Raw genomic sequence first — 25,963 nt, 5'->3', positions numbered from 1 at the left:
TTTATTAAAATTATGATAATTTTGAAAACTGACAACCAAAAAGTGGAAACACCTTTTTCTTGTTTCTTTTTTTGGTTTTTAGTTTTCAAAAAAACACAAAATTGAAAACAAAAAACAATGCCAAACAAGCCCTGATATTTAAACAAATTTCTGATTTATAAAGATAACATCAAACTCATAATTATAAATTCTTTCAACAACAACAACAACAACAACAACAACAACAACAACAAAAAAAAAAAAAAAAAAAACTCATTACCTAAAGGAGGACAGTGCTTCCTCGAGCATTTTGTCGTTGGGGATAGCTCCGCGGCATATAAGAAGGTGAGTAAGGCTATAAGATAACCCACGAGCAGCGTGTTCCAATGGCAGGCGTTCCGGCGACATAGCATAATGATGAAAGTCATTTAAATCAACATAAATGCGGAGTTGAGAATCAAGAAATGCAGCAACACAAGCAGTAGCACATTTTTTGCAAAGGCGCGCCAACACTTCGGATGCATTGAAAGCCTTAAGTTTGTAATAATTTTGAACGATGAAAGATGCAAATTGATCCTTGTCATTAATTTCAATTTGCTTAGAAATTTGTTTGGAGAGAGAGTCGTATTCGGCAAGGTAAGCAGTCTCTTCTGATTCAAATAATTCAGTAAGACAGCCAGCAGATCTAGCCAACTTTAAAGCAAAACATGGGTGAATGATGTCAGATTGTGTCTTTAAGGTTGATAAAGTACTAGTCTTGTGCTTATCAGCATCCATCTGTAACACACAAATAAACACCATACCATTAATGATCGAAATCCATCCATTCTTATTCAGATTTAATCCCAATGCCAAATTTCCGCAAATTGTTAATTCAAATAATCAAGACAACATAAAGTTATATCCAGATCTGGAACATACCTTCTCCGAGTAAACATCATCTTCAGCCATAAATTACAAAATAAGAATAATCTCTTGAAATATCGAAACTAAGCAGATATGTCAACCTTTACTTGCTAGAGAATTAAGAGGTAGGAGATTAAAGAGAGAGAAAAAGTACTTTTAAAGAGGGTAAGAGTGAGGATGAGGGTGGCGTAATAATGAAAGGTTAGAGAGAGCTGAGAGTTTTAGGTTCAGTTTGATGAGGGGTTGAGAGTTTGATGAGACATTGAGACCTGATCAAATGTCGGGCCGAGCCGGGTTCGGACCGGGCCACGTAGTCGGGCTGATCCGGGTCGGGCCGGCCATTGGGCCAAAACTTGTTGCCCAAACCCGTCCCATTTGGACTTGTCGGGCTTCTTCGGGTTATTTCGGGCTTTAATAGTAATAGTCGTTACAACAATATAATATCATTAACCCATAATAAAAATGGGAAGTTAGCAACAGTAACTTTTAGAGATATTACACTTACACCCCCGAAATTAATGGAATTCCGAAATTGCCCTTTATTCTAATTGGTTGATGCTTGAGTGATTTGACTAATTGACTGCTTTCTCACCGACTTCATTCTCTTTCCTCCTTCTCATCTCAAAAAAAAAAAGCTCAGAATTCTTATTGGAAAACAAGGAGAGAGAAACCTAGAGAGAGAAAATATGTCCTCCTTCAACAATGATGGAGATGAGCTCAAAACCACCGATCATCCTTGAAAAACCATGGCGATGGGCTTCGATTCTTCTCAGTGTTTCAATTTCATCGGTTTTGGCGACGCGGTTGCTAAGGTTCATTTATCTTTCTTGTTTTAATTGGTTCAATACATCGATGTTCACCTCCTCGATTAGATTTTACCTTTTATATGAAGGTTGCTTTATTTATTTCTAGGCTTTCATGTAGTTTTTTTTTTTATTGAATTTGATTTCAAATGGTTTCCTAAAACAAAGATGTTCGGAGGAATGTTCCAGAAGAAACCAAGCAAGGAAGAAGCTCTGCCGCAACTTTGATCCCACGAATTGATGTTCGGAGCATGGGTTGTTGCTATTCGGGTCACTCATTATTTTCTTCAGTATTTTTCCAGAAAGAGGAGATTACTTTGGATCTTTGATTCAACCCCACCAAAATTAAGGTATTAGTCTTATAAGTTTTCAAGATATTGACTTTCTTTGATTATTAATTTCACTATTTTACGTTATATGGGTGTTTTAGATGTTAAAAATTTAATTTTTGCAAGGAGGAAGATGGACCCAGGAGAATTTTGATGTATACTAAGATTCTTAGGGGTTTGGATGTATTTTGGATATTTGAGTAAATTTCTGCAGTTTATTAGGAATATTTGGATTTCTTTTGGATATTTGAGAACAATTCTGCAGTTTAATGGAAATATTGATGTGTTGTGTATACAATATCTGTTTCCTTTCTCTTTCTTGTTCTTATTGGTTCAATTTTCAACCCTTCTTCTGTTAGTATTGCTAGCGATCTCACAGGTTTATCTGCAGTAGCAGTTTCTGAAAGATGGAATTACTACAGATTGGGATGCTGTTATTGATGCTGGTATATGCTCTAAAATTTGAATTTTTGTTTTTAATTTGTTTAATTTTTTTTTTTGGTTTTGTTTTGTTTTGTGAAAAACTAATTTCAATTTCTGTTGGTTCATTGATGATTTATCCTTGATTATGTCTCTAACATTGATCAATTTTTGCTAAATTTAAAGGATTAACTAAGTAGGTTCTATAAATTTTCATTTATTGATTGAGATTTTAAGGGGTTTAGGTAGATTTTTGTACTGTTTGTAGCATGGACATTTACCAGAAGTGTAAGTTTTTATCATTGGAGTTTAGCAATGGAACCAAATTGCTGCCTTGATTCTGTAGCAGTAGCTTTCTATATTTAGCATATTATGGTAATTATTGTTTTATTCTGCCAGTTTGCCATTGCCTTGAAATCAGTGGTTATCTGCTAGTGAGCTTGCTTTTAGACATGAGATGCTATAGGTGATGTTTGAGGGTGTTGATTCTTGATGTTTGAGGGTGTTGATTCTTGATGTTTGAGGGTTTGGTGAATTAGTGAGTGAATTGAATGAATTAGTATGTTGATTATTGTCTTGTTGATTTGTATCAGTTCCTTAATTTATGGGTTGTTTAGCTCTAAGACACTCAAGAATGTTTAAGTTTTTCCTTTTTTATTAATTTTTTTTTGCATTCCTCACTTTTCTAGTATTATAGATTGAATTTAATATGAAAAACTCTAAAAGTTTGCACATTTTCTGAAAATGCAGCAAGTCCAAATTTGTTCAACAATGTCATTTTGTTTCCATCACATTCCTGTCAAACTTCCAGGATTCAACAACAAAAAGGTCTTGATAATTTCTCAATTGTAAGATTATTATAAGAGTAAGCTAATAATTAGGTTGCTCAGTTTGGCAGCAGGTTACTAATTTCCGAATCATATTTGTGTTTTCTTGTTTATCCTGAACAATGTTATCTAATTTGCAGCACATGGAATGGTACATAAATGCAGTTTACTATTTATATTATTTGTTCAAAAGTGTCACTATTTTATAAGTTCTTAAGTGCTTCATTGTACCAATTCCCATGTCTATGATCGTAGTTTTTGAGGGGGTTGGGGGAGTGGGGTTAGCGAATTAGGTCATGCTGATCCTGAATATTGAGTTAAAAGGATAGCGAGACAGATTCAGTTGTCTATTTTCATATCTGAAATGAAGAAAGAAAAGCTTGAAATCTCAGTGTTTAGTTTCTTTTGTAGATTTCTGGGGGAGGTACAGCTGCGAAGGGATTCAAGGCTGCCGGTATTTATGGTGGTTTGAGGGCCCAAGGAGAGAAACCTCCTTACTTACAAATTTCTGAACATTTAGGCTGTAATAATTAACTCGGTTTCTTCCTTCATTGTTTCATCATGAAGATTGGTTGGGTGCTATTGTTTCTATTTTTAAGGTTTTGTTCATTTCCTTTTTTTTCGTTATATTTCTTGTACCTTGATTATGAACGATGCTTTAATTTCTATCTATGCAGAAATGGAGGGTGACAAATTATTTCAGAATTTTGGGGTGGTTTCGATTCAGTTTGGTAAAAAAATTGGGATTATATTCCCATGCATCATAAAGCTAGGGTTTTATTTATTTATATATTTGATTTAGATCATTCAATATCTAATTGATTATTTTTTATATGAAGTCTGCTGGAATATCAGCTCCAACTATTGGAAGAGTCGAGAACACTCATTATTACCATCCTGGAATTGTTGCTCCTCAGTAAATTTTCAGTTTTTTTTATAAGCCCCAAATTACTATAATAATGTTGCCATGTTTTTAATAAATATGGGAAGATAGAATGCTTGCAAAATTAAACAAATTTTTCTTATGATTATAAGACAAAGAGGGTTCTTAATTCATCTAGAATAGAGTAACAAACCTTCTTTTGATCTTATAATTTAAGTTTATATTGTGGATATTTAACCTCATGTAAAAATCCCATTTTGACTTTTTTTTTTTTAAAAAAAAAAAATTATTTTTGTTTTGTTCGTGAAGAGAGTAACAGGGGAAATGGGGAGATTGAATGGGATCTGAAGTGAAAAGGTTAATGGCTAGCGAAAGAGCAGCATTAAGTGAGTTCTTCGATCTCCAATGCCTTCCCTTTTTAGTATCCTTTTATTCTTTGGCAAATATCTTTTTGGTTCATTTATGTTTACTCTATTTCTCAGGTTTTTTTTTGGTGTTTATTTTTTTTGGTGTTTATTTTGATGAATTTGAATTTTGAGATTTGGGTTTTGTTTATTTATAGGTATTGTTGGAATTCTGTAGAGGGGAAAAAATGAGTTTAGTTGTGCAATTTAATCCAAAATGCTCATAGTTAAATCTGGTTCACTTTTGATTTCTTGATTATCCATGTTTATTTTGATTTGAGTTTCTCTATTTTGATGCGAGTATTAGTGAGTATTTGGGAAAACTATTACTCATACTTTATTGATCGGTAGCTAACATAAGCATTACAATGAATTGAGAATTTGTACATGCTTATAATATGGCTGAAAATTGTTATTTGTGAGCTATAATAAGCGAATTTATAGTGTTGTCTGAATATTATTAAATCTGTTAAGATAGCTCAAAAGATTGGTATTTTTAGTGTCGTAGATAACATGATTCTTTTGCTAAGTAATTTGCTAAAGTTTGGACTAAAAAATATGTTTGATTACATTGTAATTTATTTACTTTAATAATATAGCCTCCATTGTGGATCGTTGAGTCCATTCTCGTGTACTGATGTATTTTTCTTTAGAGGGCAACTAAGTAGGAGATGAGTGGCATATGATTTCTTATAAACTATCATGGGTGAATTTTTAGAAAATACCTTACTATAAAATTATGATATTTAATTTAATGTCTCAATAATTTTAATGGAGGAATAGGAAGCTGAATCAATCACTGCAGAATTGAGTTTTTTCAGCATTATTGATATTTTTACTTATACTATTTTTGCTTTTGTTATATGATGGGACTTCAAAAGAGGTCAAGAAGATAGTAGCTACCCAAGTTCAATGCAAGTGAAGGTTGGTCATGAAAAAGGCTGTGAGTCTACTTTACGAAGACTTAGGGGAAAGGAATTTGATATAGTTCATGAAGCAGCTCAAATCAAAGTAATACACATCATTCAATAGAGTATTAGAGAACTTTGTGACTGTGTCTCATTCCTGATCCCCTTCCAGTGAAAGGATTAATAATCAATATCTTATGTTTGCATTTTTCAACTCATCAAAAGAAGGTCGAGGTCTAGGTCGAGTATATGCTGGTGGAAACAATTGATTGGTTTTGTTGGGTGTTAAACTTTTAATAATAAATTATGGATACTGGATAATTTTTGCCACTTTTTTATTTTATTTTATTTATTTATTTTTTTTTTTGGTGAAGATAAGTAGGCAATTCATTTCAGTGTTTTAGCTTAAGATAGCTTTAAAATGTCCTTGAATAGTTTCTTGCATTTGATGTTACTCAAATGGATATTCTAAGAATTTAACATTAATCGTAATTAGTGGCTATGTTTTTCCATTTGTATGAATGTACATTTTCAATTTCGTTATGTGCGAACACATTTTTCTATATAGCAATAGATGAATTGGCCAAATAGCATAAATAATTAAATATAACCAACCAACAAACAAGTTAAATAACCATACAAACCATGTAACTTCAATTTTTTTTTTTTTTTTTTTTTTTTTTTTTTTTTTTTTTTTTTTTTTGTAGTTGTTCATTGTTTTGTTGGATGAATCTCAATATGTGTGTGCTAAGAACATTATGTAGAACTGATTGGTTTTTGATGAAAGAATGTAGTTGCAAAATTGTTACTTTTTCTCCGTAACAAGTAGTACAAGGAAATGAAAACTTAAACAAAATTCAAGGTAGGAGTAAGAGATACTCAAAATTGAGAACGTAGAACTGTAGATGAGAGGATAGAGGTGAACACACCCAAAAATAACCCATTGAAAAGGAGGGAGGGAGGGAGAGAGAGAGAGAGATTACTTATTAAGAATACTTATTAGAGTGTCATTAAGGAGAAGATGACACTACATTTTAAAGTAGTCAAAATTACAAAAGATGAGTGAAATAACGAGAAAACTAAAGGGAGGGAAAAACAAAAAAGAAATAGCAAGATAGGGGGACTAGATTTTGACAACTATATTTGGACACACTTTTTTTAAATAATTAGTAAATGTTATTAATTAAACAGCGTGATTTTGTGACAATTGAGACATCTAATTTATTAACACCTTTAGAATAAGAGTGCGTTCTATTCACTTGAGTTTTTTTTATTTTTATTTTTTTTACGGGCACTTGATTTTTACTTATATGAAGTTATCTGATTTTATCTGAACTCATTAACCCTTATTAAAACTTATTTTAGTAATAAATTGAACTTGGGTAACCCTGATAAGCTCTTATCACAACTCATTTAAACTTATTTTTTATGAATTTATCTTATCTAAATTTATTAACCATTATATGAACTTATTTTTCTTGAAATAAGTGAAAATAAGGTCAACAGAACAAGGCCTAAAATTTTCAAGATTCTGATAAAAAATCATGTTAGATTCATGACTAAATGTTTTTTTTTATGTTAATACAATCATAGTTATAGATAACTTTAGGAAGATAAAGGGTAACAGATAGGAAGGGGGAGAAGGAGTGGAAGAGACTCGAGAGAGGAGAGAAAGAGAGATAGAGAGAGGAAGAAATAGGAGGAGATGGAGAGGAAAAAAAAGAGGGGGGGGGGATGGGAAAGGAAGAGAGGGGTAGAGAGAAAAAAACAGAGGGAGCCAGGAATAAAAAGTGATGGAAGAGAGAGAGAGAAAAGGGTTGGGAAAGAAAAAGAGGCCAAGAGAAAGAGAAAGAATAGATAGATAGACCGAATGACAATGTCAAAAGAGAAAGAAAGATAGAGGGGGTTGAGATATGAAGGTGCTAAAGAGAGAGAAGGCAACGGTCACGAGAAGGGGAGAGGGGAGATGGGCTAAAAGAGAAGCGTGCTATGAAAGAGAGAAAAGTTAAAATAAAATAGAAAGAGAAAAGGTTGGACATGAGCTAAGAGTAAATTAAAGAACATGTTAGGGGATAGACAGAGAAGGGCTGGGTAAGAAGAGCCAAGAGATGGGAGAGAGGAGCCAAGAGATGGGAAAGAGGATTTATGAGAAAGAGAGAATAAAAAAGATGAGTTGGGAAAAAGAGAGTGAGATAGAGAGATAACGAGGGCCAAGAGAGATAGAGGAGGTCAAAAGATCGAATAAAGTTAGAGTGCTAATTAGAGATAAGGGTATATGAGGAAGGGAGAAAGAGACAGAGAGAGGCCAGAAGAAAGAGGGAGATAAAAAAAAGCTGAGATAGAGGTCTCAGGGGAGAAAGAAAGAAAGATTGATATGGGAGGAGGGGAAGGAGGCGAGAAAGTACAATCTATAGTTTTAAAAGCCTAATTTTTTTTTAAAAAAATGGAACAAGGACAAGAAGAATTATGATAGAAGAAAGATATGGAGAAAGAGTTTTGGGCAGTAAAGGAAGGGAGAAATGTGAGCAAGTGAACCTTTAATTCCAAACTCATTTTAAAAAAAAAAAAGAACGGGGAGATAAAGTCAAAAAAGAGATAAATGTGTGTGTGTGTGTGAGAGAGAGAGAGGGGGGGTGTTATTAATTAGTACTCTTAAAAGAAATAAAGAAGTTATATGAGAAAGAAAACGCATTATCATGCGTTTCATGTTTATACATACACAATAGTACTCTGAAATACTTATTTAATCAGTCAACCAAATTAGAATTCAACTTACTTTATTGTATAAAGCCCTTATTGATCTTTCCAAAAACACAAGAACACCCAATTTATGGTAATGAGAAAACAAATCTGAAAATAAAAATTAATTACGCGAATAAAAATTAGAATTATTATAAATTTATTAATTAAATTTAAATAAACTTATATCAAGAATTAGTGATTGTTTTAAACTCTCAAAATCTGATGATCCGAGCCGTATCCAATCCAAAATCTATGAATATTCGATCCAAAAAAATTGGATATTCAAGATAATCATACACAATTCACATTAACAATACAACAAATTATTATTACAAAACATTAAATTAAGCTCCCCTAATCAGCATGTTAATAGCACCCCAAACTATAAAACACGATCTCAATCACGAAGCTTACATATCTTAGTGTCGGGGGGGCACGCGAGTAGCACGTGCTCCAACGACTAGTAAAAATAAAAGTCATATCTTATCATATCATATAACTAATATATAAAGTTTAACCTTTAGCTAGGCGACGAGACAGCGACACTTGACGTTCCAACTTTTCGCCAAGTGTCGCGCCACGCAGGATAGAGTTATATAGAATTAAATTTGTAGGATAAAAAAGTTAGTTTAGAATTCTATTTTCAATCAAATTTGGATAGAATTTTAAGATAAAATCGTTAATTTAGAGTTATATTTTAGATAAAGTATCAATATTTCATATGTACAAATTGAATTATAATTTTATTCAAAAAAAATTAGATTTTAACTCTCACAAATTATCATATAGATTTATTTTTGGTATCATAATATTTTTTTGGAGCGAAAGAATCAGTTCAAAATGTACCACATCCATCATTTATAACATACTAGTTGTGGACCCACGCGCGTTGCGCGCAATTTCCCAAGTTATCAGTATTAACTTTTGATGGTTGTTTTTATTGTTTTTTGTATGTTCATCATATATTTATGGACATTTTCACCTTGAGTAACCATTACTCCGTATATTCTAATTTCTCATGAAAGAACTGGTTTATTAATACAAAGACTTTGAGAATAAAAAATTGATATGTATTTATTATTTTATCTACAAAAAATTTTAAGATAAATAATTTCTCATTCCCGGGCCTTTTTTCTCGGTCCCTATATTTTTCTCCTGATCACTCTTTCTTTTCCAACTCTTCTCTAACTTGGCTCCTTCTCTCTCGACATACCCCTTTCTCTCTCCACATTAGAAAAAACATGATCAAATGAGATCTTGTTAAATTTGTCACAATGTACACTTTTAACATATTAAGTTTTTATAAATTTTTACTAAAGTAAATGATGTAAAATGTTCATTGACAAATGTGAAAACTCAAACGTTGTCCATCTATAGTGAGCCTCATTCACCCAAATCTCTAGCCATTTAAAATTTGATCAGATTGATTGTCACAACCTAAGTACATGGTAGTGGTATAGAGAGAGTAAATGCTAGAATTAATTAATCCTAAGCTAAACAATAATTTTAGCACAAGCCAAATATGTAGTGTGAGAATTTGTAAAAATTAATAATATAATTCCACCAAGAACATCAAATTTACAATTATTGTTATTTCTACCTATTTCGGGGGTTTTTGTCCCTTGGGAGAGTTACAACACTAAGACTGGATTCAGCAAAGGGCGCCTGTACCTGCAAAGCAAATGGACCGCCTGATGGTCGGTGGTCCGCCTCCGAAGATTAAGTTAGTAAGTATTCGGAGTAAAACGTGCGGAAATAAAGTTATCTGCTCGGATTCCAAGCTCCGGTAAGGTGCTGTATGTTTCGTGAAAACGACAGCTCTGTAGTAAACGTGGATGTGACGTGTTGTCTCGTATTCCGTGTATCCCTCTCATAAATGAAGGAATTGTCCCTTTTTATAGGGTCTTTTGGAAAAGTGTGCCCTCCCTAAGATCTGGTGACCTAGGGATTAAGTCACGCCGCAAAACGGCGCCTCAAAGTTTGGGCCCTTGAAGGCCGCCATTCCAGAAGCAATGTCTGAGTGACACGTGTCACTGAGCCCAAAAGGCTTTTGGGCATCTCTTAGGGTGACATGTGTCGCCCTCTTAATGGTTCATGCTGGATCATCAATCATCTCAGAATGGAGGAATGTCTGCCTACCACGTGTGACCATCTCAAAGGTCCAGGTGGCACCTCTACCAATGACACGTGGCGGCTTCCGATTGGGCCACTTGGCCGGGTATAAAAATACCTAAATCATTTGCCCCTCACAGGGGTCATGTGCATTGCACATGACAGACACATCTGTTTGGTTGGATTTCAAATTATATTTTGGAGGGAAAAATTAGGGTTTACCCCTTCTATAAATAGAAGGGTTTGACCTCCCTTTTGCTTTCACACCTTTGCGAATCTTGGAGAATCTTTGGACTTTTGACTTTCAAAGACTCTCAAAGACTTAAACTTATCAAGCATCCGACGCTTAGCTTTCTGTCCTTTTGTTTCAGCAAACCAGGCGTCTCATAGTACCTTCTTCTAAGGTAACCGCCTACTCTCTTCTTTTACTTATTTTTTCTTGCATTTTTTCTTTATCAAATGGTTTCCCAAACGCACCCGGCACGAACTAGGTTAGCGATCAGCCGGTCACCGGGGACGGCTGAATCTAGAACTGGGAGTGCCGAATGCTCGTTCGAGAACTTTGCTTTAAGTACATCTCCGAATCCGACAATGTCTGTGCATCTGCAGGACACAATGGCCAGAACAAAGCAGACAATGAGGAGATATAGGGCGGATGGTTTCTTTTACCATTCGGAGGCGAGACTGTCAACTCTGATGGCTCCATTAGGGTGCCTGCTAGTGAAATCTCTAAGAACCCTCCAAACCCCTCATCTGACCTTCCCCAAACTCCAACTTATTATTCTTCCCCCTTTTCAAGCGGCACCCCTAGTGACACCATACTACGGGAAGCCGACAGTCAATACCAGGCCGAGCCTTCAGAACAGGCGTCAGAGGAGAGTCTAGGGGAGGACCCTGCTGGACCCAGGCGACAGTCCCTTAGCTCTAGGGAGATCTCTGATGACGATTCAGCCTCGTCATCTTCTAAAAATGCCTCCGTTACTTCAGAGGAGGCCCGAGCAAAGATAAGCACTGCAAGGGAATCCTTGTCAGTGGAGAAGGGAGAAGGCTGGGTGGAGCCAAGTGCTTCTAGGCGCCTGGAACGCGCCCCCTACTATCACCATATCCCGCAAAGTAAGCGGACTTTTATGAGATCCGGTCTTGCCAATTTAAAGCGCAAGACCGTAATGGGTCATGGCTTTTCCTTGTCCGTTCCCAACAAGGATGATACAATAACCTGGCCGACCTTGGCCAGCTATAAGGACCAAGCATTCAGGTGCTACGAGGCGGTCCTCCAAGCTGGTCTACGCTTCCCTCTCCATCCGGCCGTGGAGAGAATACTGGACGGATACCAACTGGGTATCTGACAACTTGTCCCGAATTCATGGATTAATATCATCGGGTATGTTGCCGCATGTGAAATGCTGGAGGTGAATCCCAGCTTTGAGGCATTCGCCCACATGCATTATCTCAGCCGAGCGCCTGCCAAGGGCGGCAAAGGCTGGTACACCTTGTCCGCCTGCAAGGGGTACATGATGGCAGTCGGCAAGGAGAACAAGTGGAAGGACTGGAGAACAAAGTTCTACATAGTCCATTCCTCTGATAGCCGACTGAACCAGAAATACAATAGGTGGAACAAGGATCCGCCCCTCCTGGCTGGCAAGAGTGCCTTGCCCCCTCTCCCTAGTCGGGCCCAGGAGGAAATTTTTGACCGGGGTTTGTTCAAAGTGTCCGTTCGGACAAATGAGTAGGGGGAGAAAATAGTCGTCCCCCAAAGCTACATTCCCCTTTACAAGTGGCTAGAAGATGGGGTGTTCTTGGCCGCTTGTGGGCTAAGCTCTGAGATGCCGAGAGGTAGTCGGCCGTCTGATTTTATGCAACCTTTAAATTGCTTTTCAATGTTTGTTTATAATTAAAGTCTAACTCCTGCTTTTGGTGCAGACAAAGCTATGGAAAAGATCTCGGCAACAAGGAAGCCGGCTGCTGTCTCTGCAGCAAAATATTGCTCGAACGTCCTTAATCGAGTGAGTGACGAGCAGAAAACAGTCAGGACTCCCAAGGTAGTTGTTTATAACACTTGGTATATTTTTTAGCAAAGGTTAATTTTTGCCCGCCTGTTTTTCTGACGCCTTTCTTTTTTCTAATGCAGAGTGGGTCCACCAGGCCCTCTCCCTCCAAGCAATCCCAATCCAAAATCCAAAAGACTGGAAATGGTGATGTGAGTGCATCCGGCAAGAACCGGAAGCACATTGCTCACAAGCCTAAGAAAGGAGACGACTCTACTCTCGAAGCTGACAGGGAGGTCAGCAAACCGGATGCTACTCAGGCATCGAAGGGTGGATTTAAGCAACCCACTACTGTTGTCGGCTCAGCAGGAGAGAAGAGGCGTCATGGGAAGGAGGAGGAGATTCAGCTGGACGGTATAAACCGCATCTTCATTGAATTTCAACATCAAGATAGTTTCTTAAAATTTTCTTGACTAACTTTAACTTTGCAGCTCCTGTGCAAAGGCCGACCATCATCCAGATGGCCAAGGAGATGCTGAGGGTGCTTGATCTAGAGGACAAGGCGTCCGTGAGAGGAGTCGGCACCCTTAACTCACTACTACAAATCCCTTAGTTTTTGGACGCTATTGGTTCGACGCTGTGTATGGGGTGTCCACGTAAAAATAAATTCCCGCTTATTTTCGACGCTTTTATGTGTCGAATCAATTCTTGACAAGTAAAAGCGTCCACAAATTCCTATGATTTGCACGTGACTCAAGGCAACCTGAGGAAAATTAAACAGAAAAAAAAAGAGATGTAAAAAACTGGCTCATACCCACAAATATACCCAAAGTACCACACGCATAACTCTCTCTCTCTAACTCTTAGATCTCAGCACCTCAACACAAACTCCTTCGTCATTGAAATCCTCTTCTTCGATCTCTCAATTTCTGGATTTTCTCTCCTCTTCTCAATCATGGTGCTCGAGGTTTTGCCTTCTACTCAATCTCATATTAAATTGCTTCCTAAAACGATTTCAAAATTAGGGTTTTTAATTTTACTGACATTCTATTATTCCCCCTTTTTATTGGAGTTTTCAGGCGACTATAATCTACATGCATCGTCAATTCAAAGTGGATGCGTAATGGTGATTACTCGCCCACCAGATTTCAAGCTATTTCTGATGCTGTTAATCTCATCTGCGACGCTAAAACTCAGGTTTTATTTCTCTCTCTTCACTTCTTTTAAACCCTAATTTACAATTTGGGGGTTCAATTTGTTATCAATGGTGTTTTTTTATGAATTTGGTAGTTAATTGTGGATATTACTTGATGGGTTTTGATGTTATTGATTGATTTTGTGCAGTCTAATCCAGATAACACTGTTGAAATTCTGACTATGGCTGGAAAAGGTGTTATGTTTTGGTCACTCCCACTAGTGATCTTGGAAATATATTGGCTTGTATGCACGATTAGTTTTCGTTTGACATATCGTGAATTGATTAACATAAATTTTGATTATGCATGTTATTGAATCTGTTGTTGTGAATGCATGATTAGAAAGCATGGTTGTATCTTTGAGACAAAATCTTTAGGTATGTTTTCTGCCTTGCTGTATCTTTGTTTGCATCAATAAAATTTTTTTTCAAGTATTTATTGTTAACTAAATAGAAAATGGCTTAGCTAGTTCAATTTTGAATTTAGGTGATGTGACTACATCTACGAGGCTAGGGCACAACTCTGTTCAAGAATTAGCTTAGTACTCATGAACCTTCTTCATTTGCTCGGAAAAATGCAACATATTTTTATAGTCAATCATAAAAAAAAACTGGCCATTTTAAGTACTAACTGTGAAAAATATATTGCGCTTTTATTATAATTTTATATTGCATAATCTTTTCTTGAACTTCCTACTTCTTATAATTTAATTTTGGTTCTGGTCATATTATCATCTTGCAACTTCTGATTAAAAGTTCCACCTAAAATAATTTTAAACTCTTATTGTTAATAGGTTGCTTTTAAAGTTTTAAACTCTTTCTTAAAAAATGTGAGCTTCTTTACATTTTTGTTGTATTTATTACAGTCGAATGCAGGGTTCACTGGTCAAAATAGTAAGGGAGATGCAAAACCACCTTCAGCGAGGATGAAAAATATTGCTTCTGACTTATCTGTTACTACCAGATCTGACTTAAACCCTTCAGAAAGAGATAGTCCCTCAGATCAGCAGCCTTGTCGACCTATAATTTCTGTTGATCGAAGTGTTGTTACTCTGTCTCCATCGTATTCTCAGCCAGCATGATGATTGAGGTCTGTCTACATCTTTTAAGCAATATTCTTATTTATTGCAATTGGAAGATGCAAATGATTTTCTTTGTCTATTCGTGACAGTTGCTTGGCTTGGATTAATTTTAAGTTTATCAAGTATCCATGCCTTTGATTATGCTAGTTATTTTAAGCAGCATGTATTGCTCTTCATTGTTGTTAGTGGTGTAGCATGCTTTATGACAAAAACACTATCATTTTATGTTGGTTTTCTAATATTTTCTTTTTTCACAAGCATCCTGATTATAGTGAGGACATGGTCCAACTCATCTAATTGAGATAATTAAAACTCAGAAGCACTTATCAGCTAATTTCAATTAACACAAATGATTTAGTTATTCTTTTTCGTCTTTTTTAATTTTATTTTATATTTTATAAAGTTTAGACTATTAGTCAGTCATGTTTTGTAACAGTTTAGCACAATAAGAATCTCATATGTAATTCTATTTGTCAGACTAATGGAAGTTGTTGAATGCAAGCTACGGACCAGAAAATGCAGGAACTTTTGTCCAAAAATAATCTGTTTGCTTGCTGATGTTTGCTTCTGAGCTTTTTTAGGAGCGAATTACCCCATTTTTTTTGAAGTATGATCTTAGAAGTAAATAAGATCAATGGGAGTTTGCGAGTGATTTGTCTTCATGTGTTTTTCGCTATCATCTGCAACATACTCTTCTCAGTTTCATGTCTTCTTAGATCAACATTTGCCAATGATAGCTACAGATGAACACTTCAGCATTGTGAGACTCTGGGATCTAACTGTTGACTGTATCAATTTATATGAAAGAAAATCACGTTTGACAACCATTACTTTAGTTTAAATTTTGAATGATTCTATTTGTGAATCATTGATTATTGAATACCATATTTTTAATTCGTGGTTATGATTAATGATTCTCATTGTATATCTCACTGTACAATTATCAATTTGATTAGTTTGCTGGTATATTCTTTAGATATTAAGTTATTATAAATATATTCTTGATTAATGATTCACAAATAGAATCTACTATACATAAGCTAAGGGGAGGTTGTGGTGTCCCCCTAAAATAACCTCAACATCAATTCTTCTTTACGAGTTGCTAAGCGTGATACTGTGATGGTTTCACAAATTTTTCATGTTGCCATTGTTTTGATCCCTAAATCTTTTGCAATTCATGTGGTATAACTGCTGATCTGGTCCTAATATTTAGCTCCCTGTTTCAGGGTGATGCTCATATCTTCTATAGAGAAGGCCAAGTAAGTTAGATCTGCTGATGGTTGTAAATTGAATTATGTTACTTTTGCATGTGCCAAATACTAACTTGTGTTTGCATACGTTCAGGTGAAGGATGAAATCAGGGCTGCACTGGATTTTATTAACTATGTGTATGGAAAATTTGGGTTTCCCTTCGAGCTAAAACTTTCAACCGTATAATAATGTTCTCATTTTCTTTGTAGTAATTTTTGTAGTCAGCATTAGTATATAGATTTCAATTAGTGATTCGGAATTTGTTCCACTACAACTAGTCACGAATGAATTCTAAGTTGTAATTATAATTGTTGTAATAGAAACTCATTACTATTGAGATATTGAATATTTGCTATAATATATTTAAATGCAATATAAAAATTTCAGTATAATTTTGTTGTACTTCTTAAAATTTTTGGTAATATATATTAGTATACTAGAAATCATTGTCAGTGAATGAAATATTTTAATTTAGTATTTTTGATATTTTTTTTAAAAAGAATATTGACAAGATAAAGCGTCCCCAAATTAGAAAACGTGGACAGGAAAAGCTTGCCAAATGTTAGACAACAAATGTATGAAAATCTGGACATAAAAAAGCGTCACCAATCCTAAGATTCTTGACTACAAAAAGCGTCGCCAAAGTTAAGAAAGTGCGCTAACTGTTGCAAGTTGTGACACTTTGTATAAAAATTTAGACACAATAACGCGTCGAGATTCGCGACGCTTTTTGATGTTCAACAAAATTCTCGACTCACTTATTCTCGACGCTTTTTAGAAGCGTCGAGAGAAAATTTTGCGACGCTTTTTAGTGTCGAAAATAAGGCTAAAAAGCGTCTAAAAAGCACGCCTTTTGTAGTAGTGACTTGTATGCCATCTTGGGGAACCTCTGTGAGGTAAAGAGTTAGCTTAATTTTCTTATTGTTTAAGCACATATCCGACTGGTCTTGACCATTCGACTCTTTTCTCATCTTCAGGCTATGCTGCGCATCCAGGGGCTAAGGAGGCCAATCCAGGAAAAGTCCAAAGAGGTAACAACCGCTAGCTTGAGCCGAGTCCGCCTTAGACCGAGCTCAATTTGAAATTGCTCAGAATGAGCTACTGACCCTTGATATGATGTATTCCCAGGCGGATGCCAACCTGCAGGTAAAGAAGGACCTGGATTTGGCTCGCTCCAAAATTATTGACCTTAAGGCCGAAATTAAAGGCCTTAAGGAAAAGCTTGAGCCTCTTCAAGAGGCCAAGAAAGAGGTCGAGAGGGCCAAGGAGCGGGTTGGCCGCTTGGAGGTGCGCCTGGCGAACCAGGAGAAGCAGCTGAAGGTCAAGTTCAAGTCCCGAGCTGAGGAGGAGAAGGAGGCCCTTGTCAAACAAATGATGGAGCACTATGAGACCATCATGCGGATGGCATGGGAGGCGGTACAGCCGGGTGTTGACTATAGCACCTGGAAATCCAAGTTTGATCAAGCTAACAAGGATTTCAATGCTGAACTTCTTCGCTAATCTCAAGAGGAGGCGAACAAGGCTGCTGCGGAGGGCGAAGAGTCCGACTCCTCATCGGGTTCTTCTGGGGACGAGCAGGGGGACGAGGAGGATGATGAAAATGCGGAGCAGCCGGTGGGTGATGATGCGACTGCCAATGCTAATAACTCCCCTGCCCCTTAAGCTTTTTATAATTTCTTTCTGCGGCCGAAAGGCCATTTATCTGATCTTCCGGCCTGCGTGCCGAGTAAAAATGTATCTTTACCGACCAAGGGGTCGGGTTATTTAACAATTCTTCTGGCTTTGCCAGTTAACTCTTTGTTGTCGTCAATTTTGACGATTTTTTAATTTTTATGAAGCATCCGGTCATTTGGCCGGTTTTTATTTATATTGGTGTTTATGCATGCTTTAAAAATTTTCAATGCTTTAAAAATTTTCAAAGCTTATTTTTATGCATAGAATTTTAGCTAAGTATTTTAACCCATATAGTATGCGAATGTTCTTGCCCCTGGGTGGATGTCAATTGGTTTCGGTTGATTGGATTGATTGACTTAGAAATTATTGATACTTAGAAGAGTATGCATGGTTTCTAAGTCAATCAATCATTATGGTGATTGCCCCAAACCAAGCGACAGACGGTCATGCAGAGCAGTCGATTCTTTAATTTCATTCGGCCATAGGCCTCGTTAAAATTAGATGATAAGTTTTAACTTAGCTTATTTGTTTAGAGAAAATATTCCGCCTGCTTTGCCCCAAAGCAGAACAGGCGCATTCGGCCATAAGCCTTGTATACGCATAATGCTAAGTTTTTGGACTTAACTTTTTTGATTGAGAGAGAGTTCTCCGCCTGTCTTGCCCCAGAGCAAAAACAGGCGCTTCCGGCCTTATGCCTCGATAGCCTCTAGTCATGAAACAATGACCTTTCTTCAATTGTACTAGAACAATTCGAAGGACTTTCGGCCTTTTAGATTTCATTTTCGATTTATTCAAACAGCTGCGGATGCGTTTTTAGCATTCGGTAGGGCCGTTAAATGTATTAGTAGAGCAATGTGCCACCCAAATGGGAGATGCTTCTCCTCGACGAATTCGCCCGAATGGACGTCGTCGGTTATTTGAATCATGTTGGAGCAGACGGTCATACTCATGTTGGAGCAGAATGTGGCCGTCGGCCTCTGTTGTTTTATTAATATCCGGCCATTGGCCTCTATAAAAATGGTAAAGAGCCGTTAAGTGTTGGACTTAACTTAAAAATAAATCAGTAGGGTCGACTACTTTGGTACAGTCGGCTCCTTCAGACGGAATGGGGCGTCTGCTGTTGGGGCAGAGGCTAAAAATAGGGTGGTCGTCTGTACTTTGTATAGGCGACGCTAGCATAATTTACAAAATTTAGCAAGAAGACAAGTTTGGGAAATGAAGGCATTTTCTCATTAATCAGAACTTTGAAGTAATTACAAAAAATTCTTAGAAGTAGTACTTTTTTAAGTTGTCTACATTCCAAGTTCTAGGCAGCCGCCTACCATCTGGTTCTTCCAGTCGGTAGGTGCCGTATCTTACTTCATCATAGATTCGGTAGGGGCCTTTCCAATTTGGGGTTAGCTTTCCCTGCTCATTCGCCCTATCGACTGCCTCTATTTTCCGTAGCACAAAGTCTCCCACTTTGAGAGGACGCTTGTGTACTCTTTTGTTGTAGGCCCGAGTCATTCTCAGACGGTAAATCTCATGGCGCAAGGCAGCATTGCCCCTGCGCTCTGGAAGTGAGTCCAATGCCAGACGCATGGCCTCCTAGTTTACCTCTTCGTCATATAACATGACTCAAAGAGTCGGCTCATAGTGTTCGATGGGCAGGACAGCTTCTGCACCATACACCATGAGGAATGGGGTTTCTCCAGTTGCCCCTTTGGCGGTTGTTCTTATGGCCCAGAGGACGTGTGGTAAATCATCCGCCCAAAGGCCACCAGCCCTTTCTATTTTCTTTTTGATCCTGTCTGAGATTAACTTGTTGAAGGCTTCGACCTGGCCGTTTGCTTGGGGCCGGCCGTCTGATGCAAAGAAGCTTGAGACCCCTTGGTCTCTCAACCAAGTCTTGAGCTGAGGCGTCACAAACTGAGGTCCGTTGTCAAAAACCATGGACATAGGCACCCCGAAACGAGTGATAACATTCCTCCATATGAAGGAGATGACATCTTTGGTCTTGATGTTTTTGACCGCCTCCGCCTCTACCCACTTAGTAAAGTAATCCACAGCTACCAATATGTAGCGCTTGGCGCCTGGTGCTGCTGTGTAAGGCCCATGTATGTCCATGCCCCATTTGGCAAAGGGTATTGGGTTGTGGATGGCCGTCATGTCTGTGGCCGGACGATGGATGAGCTTGCCAAACTTTTGGCATTTGTCACATTTTCTGACCATTTCCATGGCATCCGACTCCAGAGTAGGCCAGAAATAGAGTCGCCTGGCCTTGGCAGCTAGGGACCTGCCGCCTATATGGGAGGCACAGAAACCCGCATGCAAATCTTCGAGGACTTCCTTAACCTTCTCTGGAAAAACACACTTCAACAGGGGTTTCAAAAAACCAGTTTTAAAGAGTTCTCCTTGTCTCAGCTCGAAGTTTGCCGCTTTATTCTTCAAAACAGCCGCCTCTTGAGGTGAATCAGGGAGCGTGCCGTCTGCAAGATAGGCCCGGATGTTGTCCATCCAGGTTGAGCTTCGGTCAAGAATTCCAATGGTGTCTTCATTAGATATACTTCTCTTTTCCATGATCTCCCAGAAAACTAACCCAGGCGTTTCACAGGAGGCGGATGATGCCAGTTTTGACAGAGCATCCGCCTGATTGTTTGAAGATCTGGGCACTTGAGTTAGATGGAACTCCACAAGTGTACCGAATTCATTTTTGACCGCCTGCAAATATTTTATCATGGCCGGATGAGTGGCCTCGTACGTTCCATTGACCTGGAGTACGACCAGTTGAGAATCAGAGCAGGCGTCAATTTTCTTTGCCCCTGCCGCCTTGCAATACCGAATGCCGGCTAGCAGGGCCTCATATTCGGCCTCATTGTTAGAGACCTGGAACTTGAACCGTAATGCATATTCGTACTTATCTCCCTCAGGAGATTGACAGATAATCCCTGCACCACAACCGTTCGTAGTGGAGCTCCCGTCCACATACAATTTCCAAACCTGGTTAGTATTGTCCGGTGCAACCGCCCTTGTCATTTCAACAATAAAGTCGGTAAATGCTTACCCCTTTATTGCCTTCCTTGGTTCGTTAGTGATTTCTAATCCCTGCATTTCAATCGCCCATTTAAGCATTCGTCCAGAAGACTCCAAGGTTGTAAGTGGCCACTTGATCGGTTGGTCAGTATAGACCTCTAGCGCATGCGCCAAGAAGTAGGGTTTTAGCTTCTTGACAGCCATGTAAAGGGCAAGGCCAAAATTTTCAACCATGGGGTACCGAAACTCTGCGTTCCTGAGAACATGGCTAATGAAATACACCAGGAGCTGGATGCCGTCTCTTTCATCTAAGAGAACGGTACTGAGGGCATGATCAGAGACAGCTAAATACATGAAGAGCTTCTCTTTGGGCAAAGGGCTAACAAGCCTCGGCAAAGAGTGCAGATGAGTTTTCAGCTTTTGAAAGGCCGCCTCTACATCGTCCCCCCATTCAAAGTTGGTCTTCTTTTTGATTGCCTGGAAGAAGTAGAGACACTTGTCACCTGACCGAATGAGGAATCTCCCTAAGGCCGCCAGGCAACCTGTTAACTTTTGCAGTTCCTTCACAGTACGAGGCGACTGCATGTCAATTATCGCCTGTATTTTCTCAGGGTTGGCCTCTATTCCCCTTTGGTCAATCAAAAATCCGAGAAACTTCCCAGACTCAACACCAAAGACACACTTTTTTGGGTTTAGCATGACCTTGTGTCGCCTGAGTGTGGCGAATGTTTCTCGGAGATCAGTAAGATGATCCGCCTGTTGTTTGGATTTGACTATCATGTCATCAATGTACACCTCTAAATTCCTTCCGATTTGATTAATGAAGACCGTATTAATCATTCGTTGAAAAGTAGCAGCGCATTCTTCAAACCAAACGACATCACCGTATAACAGAACAACCCCTGATCAGTGACGAATGCCGTCTTTTCTTGATCTTTTTTCCACAGGGGGATCTGATGGAAACCTGAATAGGCGTCCATAAAACTCATCAGGGCATGTCCGGCTGTTGTATCGACCAGACTGTCGATCTTAGGCAGTGGATAGCTATCCTTTGGACATGCCTTGTTGAGGTATGTGTAATCAACACACATGCGCCAAGTTCCATTCGGCTTTTTACTAACACAACGTTAGCTACCCACTCAGGGAAATTGCACGGCCGAATGAACTTGGCGTCTGTAGACACCTAAAAATATCTCCCCAAAACCAAACCCGATGATGAACAACCTTTTACCGCCACTATTGGTCGGGTTCAGTATTTAATCCCGAGAGTGCTTAAAAAATCGTATTTGATTAAATTCAATTTTTAAATAGTCTATGGATTAGTCTTGATGTTTGGTCAAAGCATAGTTTTAATTTCAGCCCAAACTTATTATTTAATTTTAGCCCAAACCTTTGTTTTTTATTTTACTGTTTTATTATTTAATTTCAGCCCAAACTTTTTATTTATTTTAGCCCAAATAATAATAAAATCATAAAATGGCCCGAAATTATCAATCGACACTTAAAATGCTGAACGAAATTAGGGTTAAAAAATGTATTTAGACGGAAAAGCGGACCGAAAATTCCCGTGCCACGGCAGCATTCCACCGAGTCACGGGAAACTTTCCCGTCTGACGGTGGGATTTCCCGTGACACGGGAAACCTGCTGTGACGCGGGAATTTGTGTGTCCTTTCCGCGTAAACCCTTAACGCATTTTCTTCCCCGTTTACTAAATATTTCCCGTGTCATGGGAATGTTTCCCGTCTGACGGTGGGATTTCCCGTGTCACGGTACATTTTGCCGTGTTGCGGGATACTTTTTTAGGGTTTTTATCATTTTAGGGTTTCGTGTGTTCCCTCAGCACATTTTTTCTATAAATACCCCCTCATTTCTGATGTACGGGGCATCAATTAATTCTCTAGTTTTTTCTCTCTTCTATGCTCTAGCCTAAATACTAGCCTACCCTTTTTCTTTCAAAATTCCTTCTTCAAGCACTCCAAGGAGTCTGTACTTTACTTGTGGTTCCGTCCTTAAGCCAAGGCGTGAGAGGTAGAACTGTTTGAGGGTTTGGCCCCAAATCAACTCTACTTAATTTAATTTAATTTAATTATTGTTCTATTATTATTTTCTTGAAGTTACTAACTCGTTTATTATTTTGTAGTCGCAAACAAACAGAATCAAAATAAGAATTATGTTCCTTTTATTTCTATTATTTTTCTAACGATTTTATATTGTTGGAATTATTGTTAAATTGCTTCCAATATTAATTTTTATGCTATTATTTTTATGATCACCATATTGCATGTTTAAAGGGAATATGTAATTGAAAATCACGCCTAATAAGATAATTTGGACAACCGGTTTAGGATCCTTTTTAATCTTGTTGCTTAATCAAGTGATCACTAATATTTTAGAATTATGTGTTGCATTAATATTCAACCAATTTAGCTTAATAATAGTTGGAGAAAATTGAATATTTTGTTTGTATGCCTTTGAGATCGCAGGAATGCTTTTCACTATAAGAATCGAGTAGAGGCCAATACGGGTGAATGTGACTCCATGACTCACTTCGTACCATCATCCCCGATCCTCCTTTCGTGGTTCCGAACCATATGGAGTTAGTAATCTCATGGATTATGAATGGGGTGTAACCTTCACGGGTCAATCGTTGTTGCCTATCGTTGTCCCTTAATCGTGGTTGCCTTTTATGATCCGTGAACGGTTTACAAGTTCCTTAAAAACTTGTTGGCGGCTCCCTACTTTCCTTGTCCCTAATCGTATACGTCAATTCCCACTTCCTAAGAGTGCCAAGCATATTCACACATGCTTTTAACGTAGGCGCACTTCGAGCGACACCTACAATTTGGCAACTCCACTGGGGAGGATTCTTGGTTATTTATCGATTTGAGTGATCGATATTTAATTAAGATGAGTGGATGAGACTTGAAAGATTCTTGAAAAATATTCCTGTGATTAATTTGGCATTTTTGCATATGCATAGACGTTTTAACGTCGCATTTAGGTCTGTCCCGTAGGAGAAATTGAATAACTTGATTGCATACGAAGGAAAACTGGGCACCAGTCAGATTTTCAGACTGTCGTGCCATGGCAGAATCTGCCGTGTCACAGTACAGTGCACCGTCTGACGGTGTGCGGTACCGTGGCACGGGAATTTTTGCCGTGTCACGGCAGTCCTATAATCCGTCCAGTGGCTTGTTTTATCTTCTCACAATCAACTTCCTTCGATTTTTCTGAAAAAGCGTGTGTGTTCTACATGCGTCTTAGCACCGGGGGATTTAAGCTCTATCAACCCAAAAACGCTCATGGAAATAAGGGTTCATCCGAGTTATTAAATCCACCCAAACCATGGAGTGGAGTTCGATTTCATCACGAACTCGCGGAGCCGCCCGTTGGCATACACCCTCAAGGGAGGCTGCCTTGCTAACGCGTCCAAACTCTTAACCATGGTACCCTATTGACACCAAATAAACTTGACCATATTGGAATATAGAACTTGACCTTAGGTTGCGAACTATTATTTGCATCATTATGCCTACGTATTTTTATGTTTGGTCGTTTTGATTCTAACCTTAACAATCTTTCTTTATCTATGGTGGATTATTTTATGACTAACGATTGCCAATGGAACGTACTCACTTAGTAAGTTTTTACCGTGACACGGTACAGTTTTCCGTGTCACGGTGCCCTTGAAATAAGTCCAGTCAAGTCTTCCGTGTTAATTTGGTCCTCGCGTCAGTCATTTTGGTTATTGTTCACATGTCTAGCCATACGATCATACCACGAGTCTTATAACATCACTTAGTCACTCACGAGTCAAGTATAGTCCACACACTTTCTTTATGTTCCGACTCGAGTCGTGCACCAGGTCGTTTATGATCGTATACTAGGTACATGCACCCTTTTTTCGTCATAATAAAAAATGAGTGGAGTTTTCTCACCTGTTGTCAAATGTCTATTTTTTTTCCTTCCTTTCCTATCTTGAGCAATGAGTCAAACAATTAAGTGAATTATTTTATTTCACAGTACTTGGTTAAGGAACAGGGATAGATTAATACGGTTTGAGTCATTATCGTAACATTCTATCAGATCTAATAGGCGTTCAAAGAGAACTTTGCCATCTCCACATTACTTATCACCTTTCAATGGCCACTAAAGAAGATATTGAGAACATCAACAAATCCATCGAGGCACTGTCTGCCATGATGCAAACCCTTACCACTAGGGTCACTACCATAGAACAAAACAAGGTCACTGTTTCCACCCTTGACAAATTGAAGGAACAAATGAGTAAGATTTCTGAGGATTTCACTTATGTGGAATGGCCTCCCACTCCTTTGGATGTGAAGGACAAACTCCTTGAAAAGTTCTCCGCTGCTGATATTCCAAAGTTCAAGCCTACTGACAATCCAATATTCCATTTGAAGGCGTTCTCTGCAACCATGGCTCTTAAGGGATGGGACGTAACACTCTTCCCTACGGTGTTCCCTCTCTCCTTAGAACATGCTTGCCAACAATGGTTTTATTTCTTAGATGCCAAGCATACTGCGACTTGGCAAGATGTCACCGACAGTTTCATGAATCGTTACAAGTGTAACATTCAAACTAAAACTTCTGAACGTGAACTCTCCATTCTCAAACAGAAAGAGAATGAGGGCTTCACCGCTTACCTGAACAGGTGGAGGGAAACAGCTTCACTCTTGGTAGATCCTCCCAAAGAAAGAGAGATGGTTCGCCTCTTTATTCAAAATCCGACTCATAAATATAGGGAACATCTCAAATTTCTTCCACTGAACACTTTCGAAGCTGTATACGACATCGGCATCAATATCGAGGATGAGCTAATAAAGAGTGCTGGTAGTAACAATAATAACACTTGGAAAAACAAGAAGAACGACCATCCTTCTTCTTTGTCTTCTAAGCACGAAAATACTACCAACAATATAAGCCAAGTTGATCTTAATGAAGTGTTAGCTATTGATGCTCCATTGCCCAAGAAGAAAAGAACTTACACTCCTTTAGGAATGACTTATGATGCGGCCTTTGATCGCCTTTACGGTCAAGGCTTGATCACACCTATTGGGCCATTTCCAGAGCCAAAACCAGAAGAAAGGAGCGCCAAATGGAATCCCAATGCCTATTGCAAGTACCATCAAGGAAAGGGCCACACTACGGAGGAATGTTGGAATTTGAAGGACGTCATTCAAGATTTGGTGGATGCAAACAAACTTCTTGTCCCTCCAGGCGGTAAGAAATAATGAACACAAGGCGCAAAGCAGATCCTTCGTGCAAGATTTTATGATTTCTTTATTTTTATCATTCATCTCCATTCCCCCATTCATGTCTACCATTGGTTTTCCATTTTGAATTTTTATATGTTTCATGTGTTTCGTTCACCTTGTCCATTAATAAAATGAGCAAATTTCATTTACATCTCGATCATAGAATTTTTC

General features: G+C 38.2%; 1 protein-coding gene and 4 long non-coding RNA genes across 6 annotated transcripts in view; 3 read left to right on the top strand and 2 right to left on the bottom strand.

The window, feature by feature from the left end:
• Positions 1–228: 228 nt before the first annotated feature.
• Positions 229–25,963, bottom strand: part of LOC145632167 (uncharacterized) — a 91,809-nt gene continuing 66,074 nt past the window's right edge. The window contains exons 3-4 of the mRNA XM_081684470.1: positions 901–920; positions 229–756 (exon numbers count right to left, since the gene is read on the bottom strand). Coding sequence (XP_081540596.1) covers positions 256–756; positions 901–920 — 521 coding nt within the window. The 3' untranslated portion in view covers positions 229–255. The remainder of the gene's footprint in view (positions 757–900; positions 921–25,963) is intronic.
• On the top strand, positions 1,513–2,826 carry LOC145630862 (uncharacterized). The gene is made up of 3 exons (XR_014112289.1): positions 1,513–1,697; positions 1,857–2,038; positions 2,386–2,826. It is a non-coding gene; the product is annotated as an uncharacterized LOC145630862 (long non-coding RNA).
• Positions 3,339–5,971, top strand: LOC145630861 (uncharacterized). Its single transcript, XR_014112288.1, has 2 exons — positions 3,339–4,533; positions 5,433–5,971. It is a non-coding gene; the product is annotated as an uncharacterized LOC145630861 (long non-coding RNA).
• The window catches only part of LOC145630860 (uncharacterized), a 36,070-nt gene continuing 19,749 nt past the window's right edge, over positions 9,643–25,963 (bottom strand). Inside the window, exon 4 of the long non-coding RNA XR_014112287.1 lies at positions 9,643–9,801. This is a non-coding gene — a long non-coding RNA (uncharacterized LOC145630860). The remainder of the gene's footprint in view (positions 9,802–25,963) is intronic.
• LOC145630859 (uncharacterized) lies at positions 13,130–16,163 on the top strand. Of its 2 annotated transcripts, none has more exons than XR_014112285.1 (5): positions 13,130–13,265; positions 13,378–13,495; positions 14,360–14,583; positions 15,802–15,834; positions 15,920–16,163. It is a non-coding gene; the product is annotated as an uncharacterized LOC145630859 (long non-coding RNA). The 2 variants fall into 2 exon arrangements; XR_014112286.1 differs by having other exon boundaries at positions 15,053–15,834.

The sequence above is a fragment of the Chenopodium album genome, chromosome 5 (genome assembly GCF_948465745.1).
Source record: "Chenopodium album chromosome 5, dcCheAlbu1.1, whole genome shotgun sequence".
Classification (NCBI taxonomy): Eukaryota; Viridiplantae; Streptophyta; class Magnoliopsida; order Caryophyllales; family Amaranthaceae; genus Chenopodium; species Chenopodium album.
This window is presented reverse-complemented; position numbering and strand designations above follow the sequence as displayed.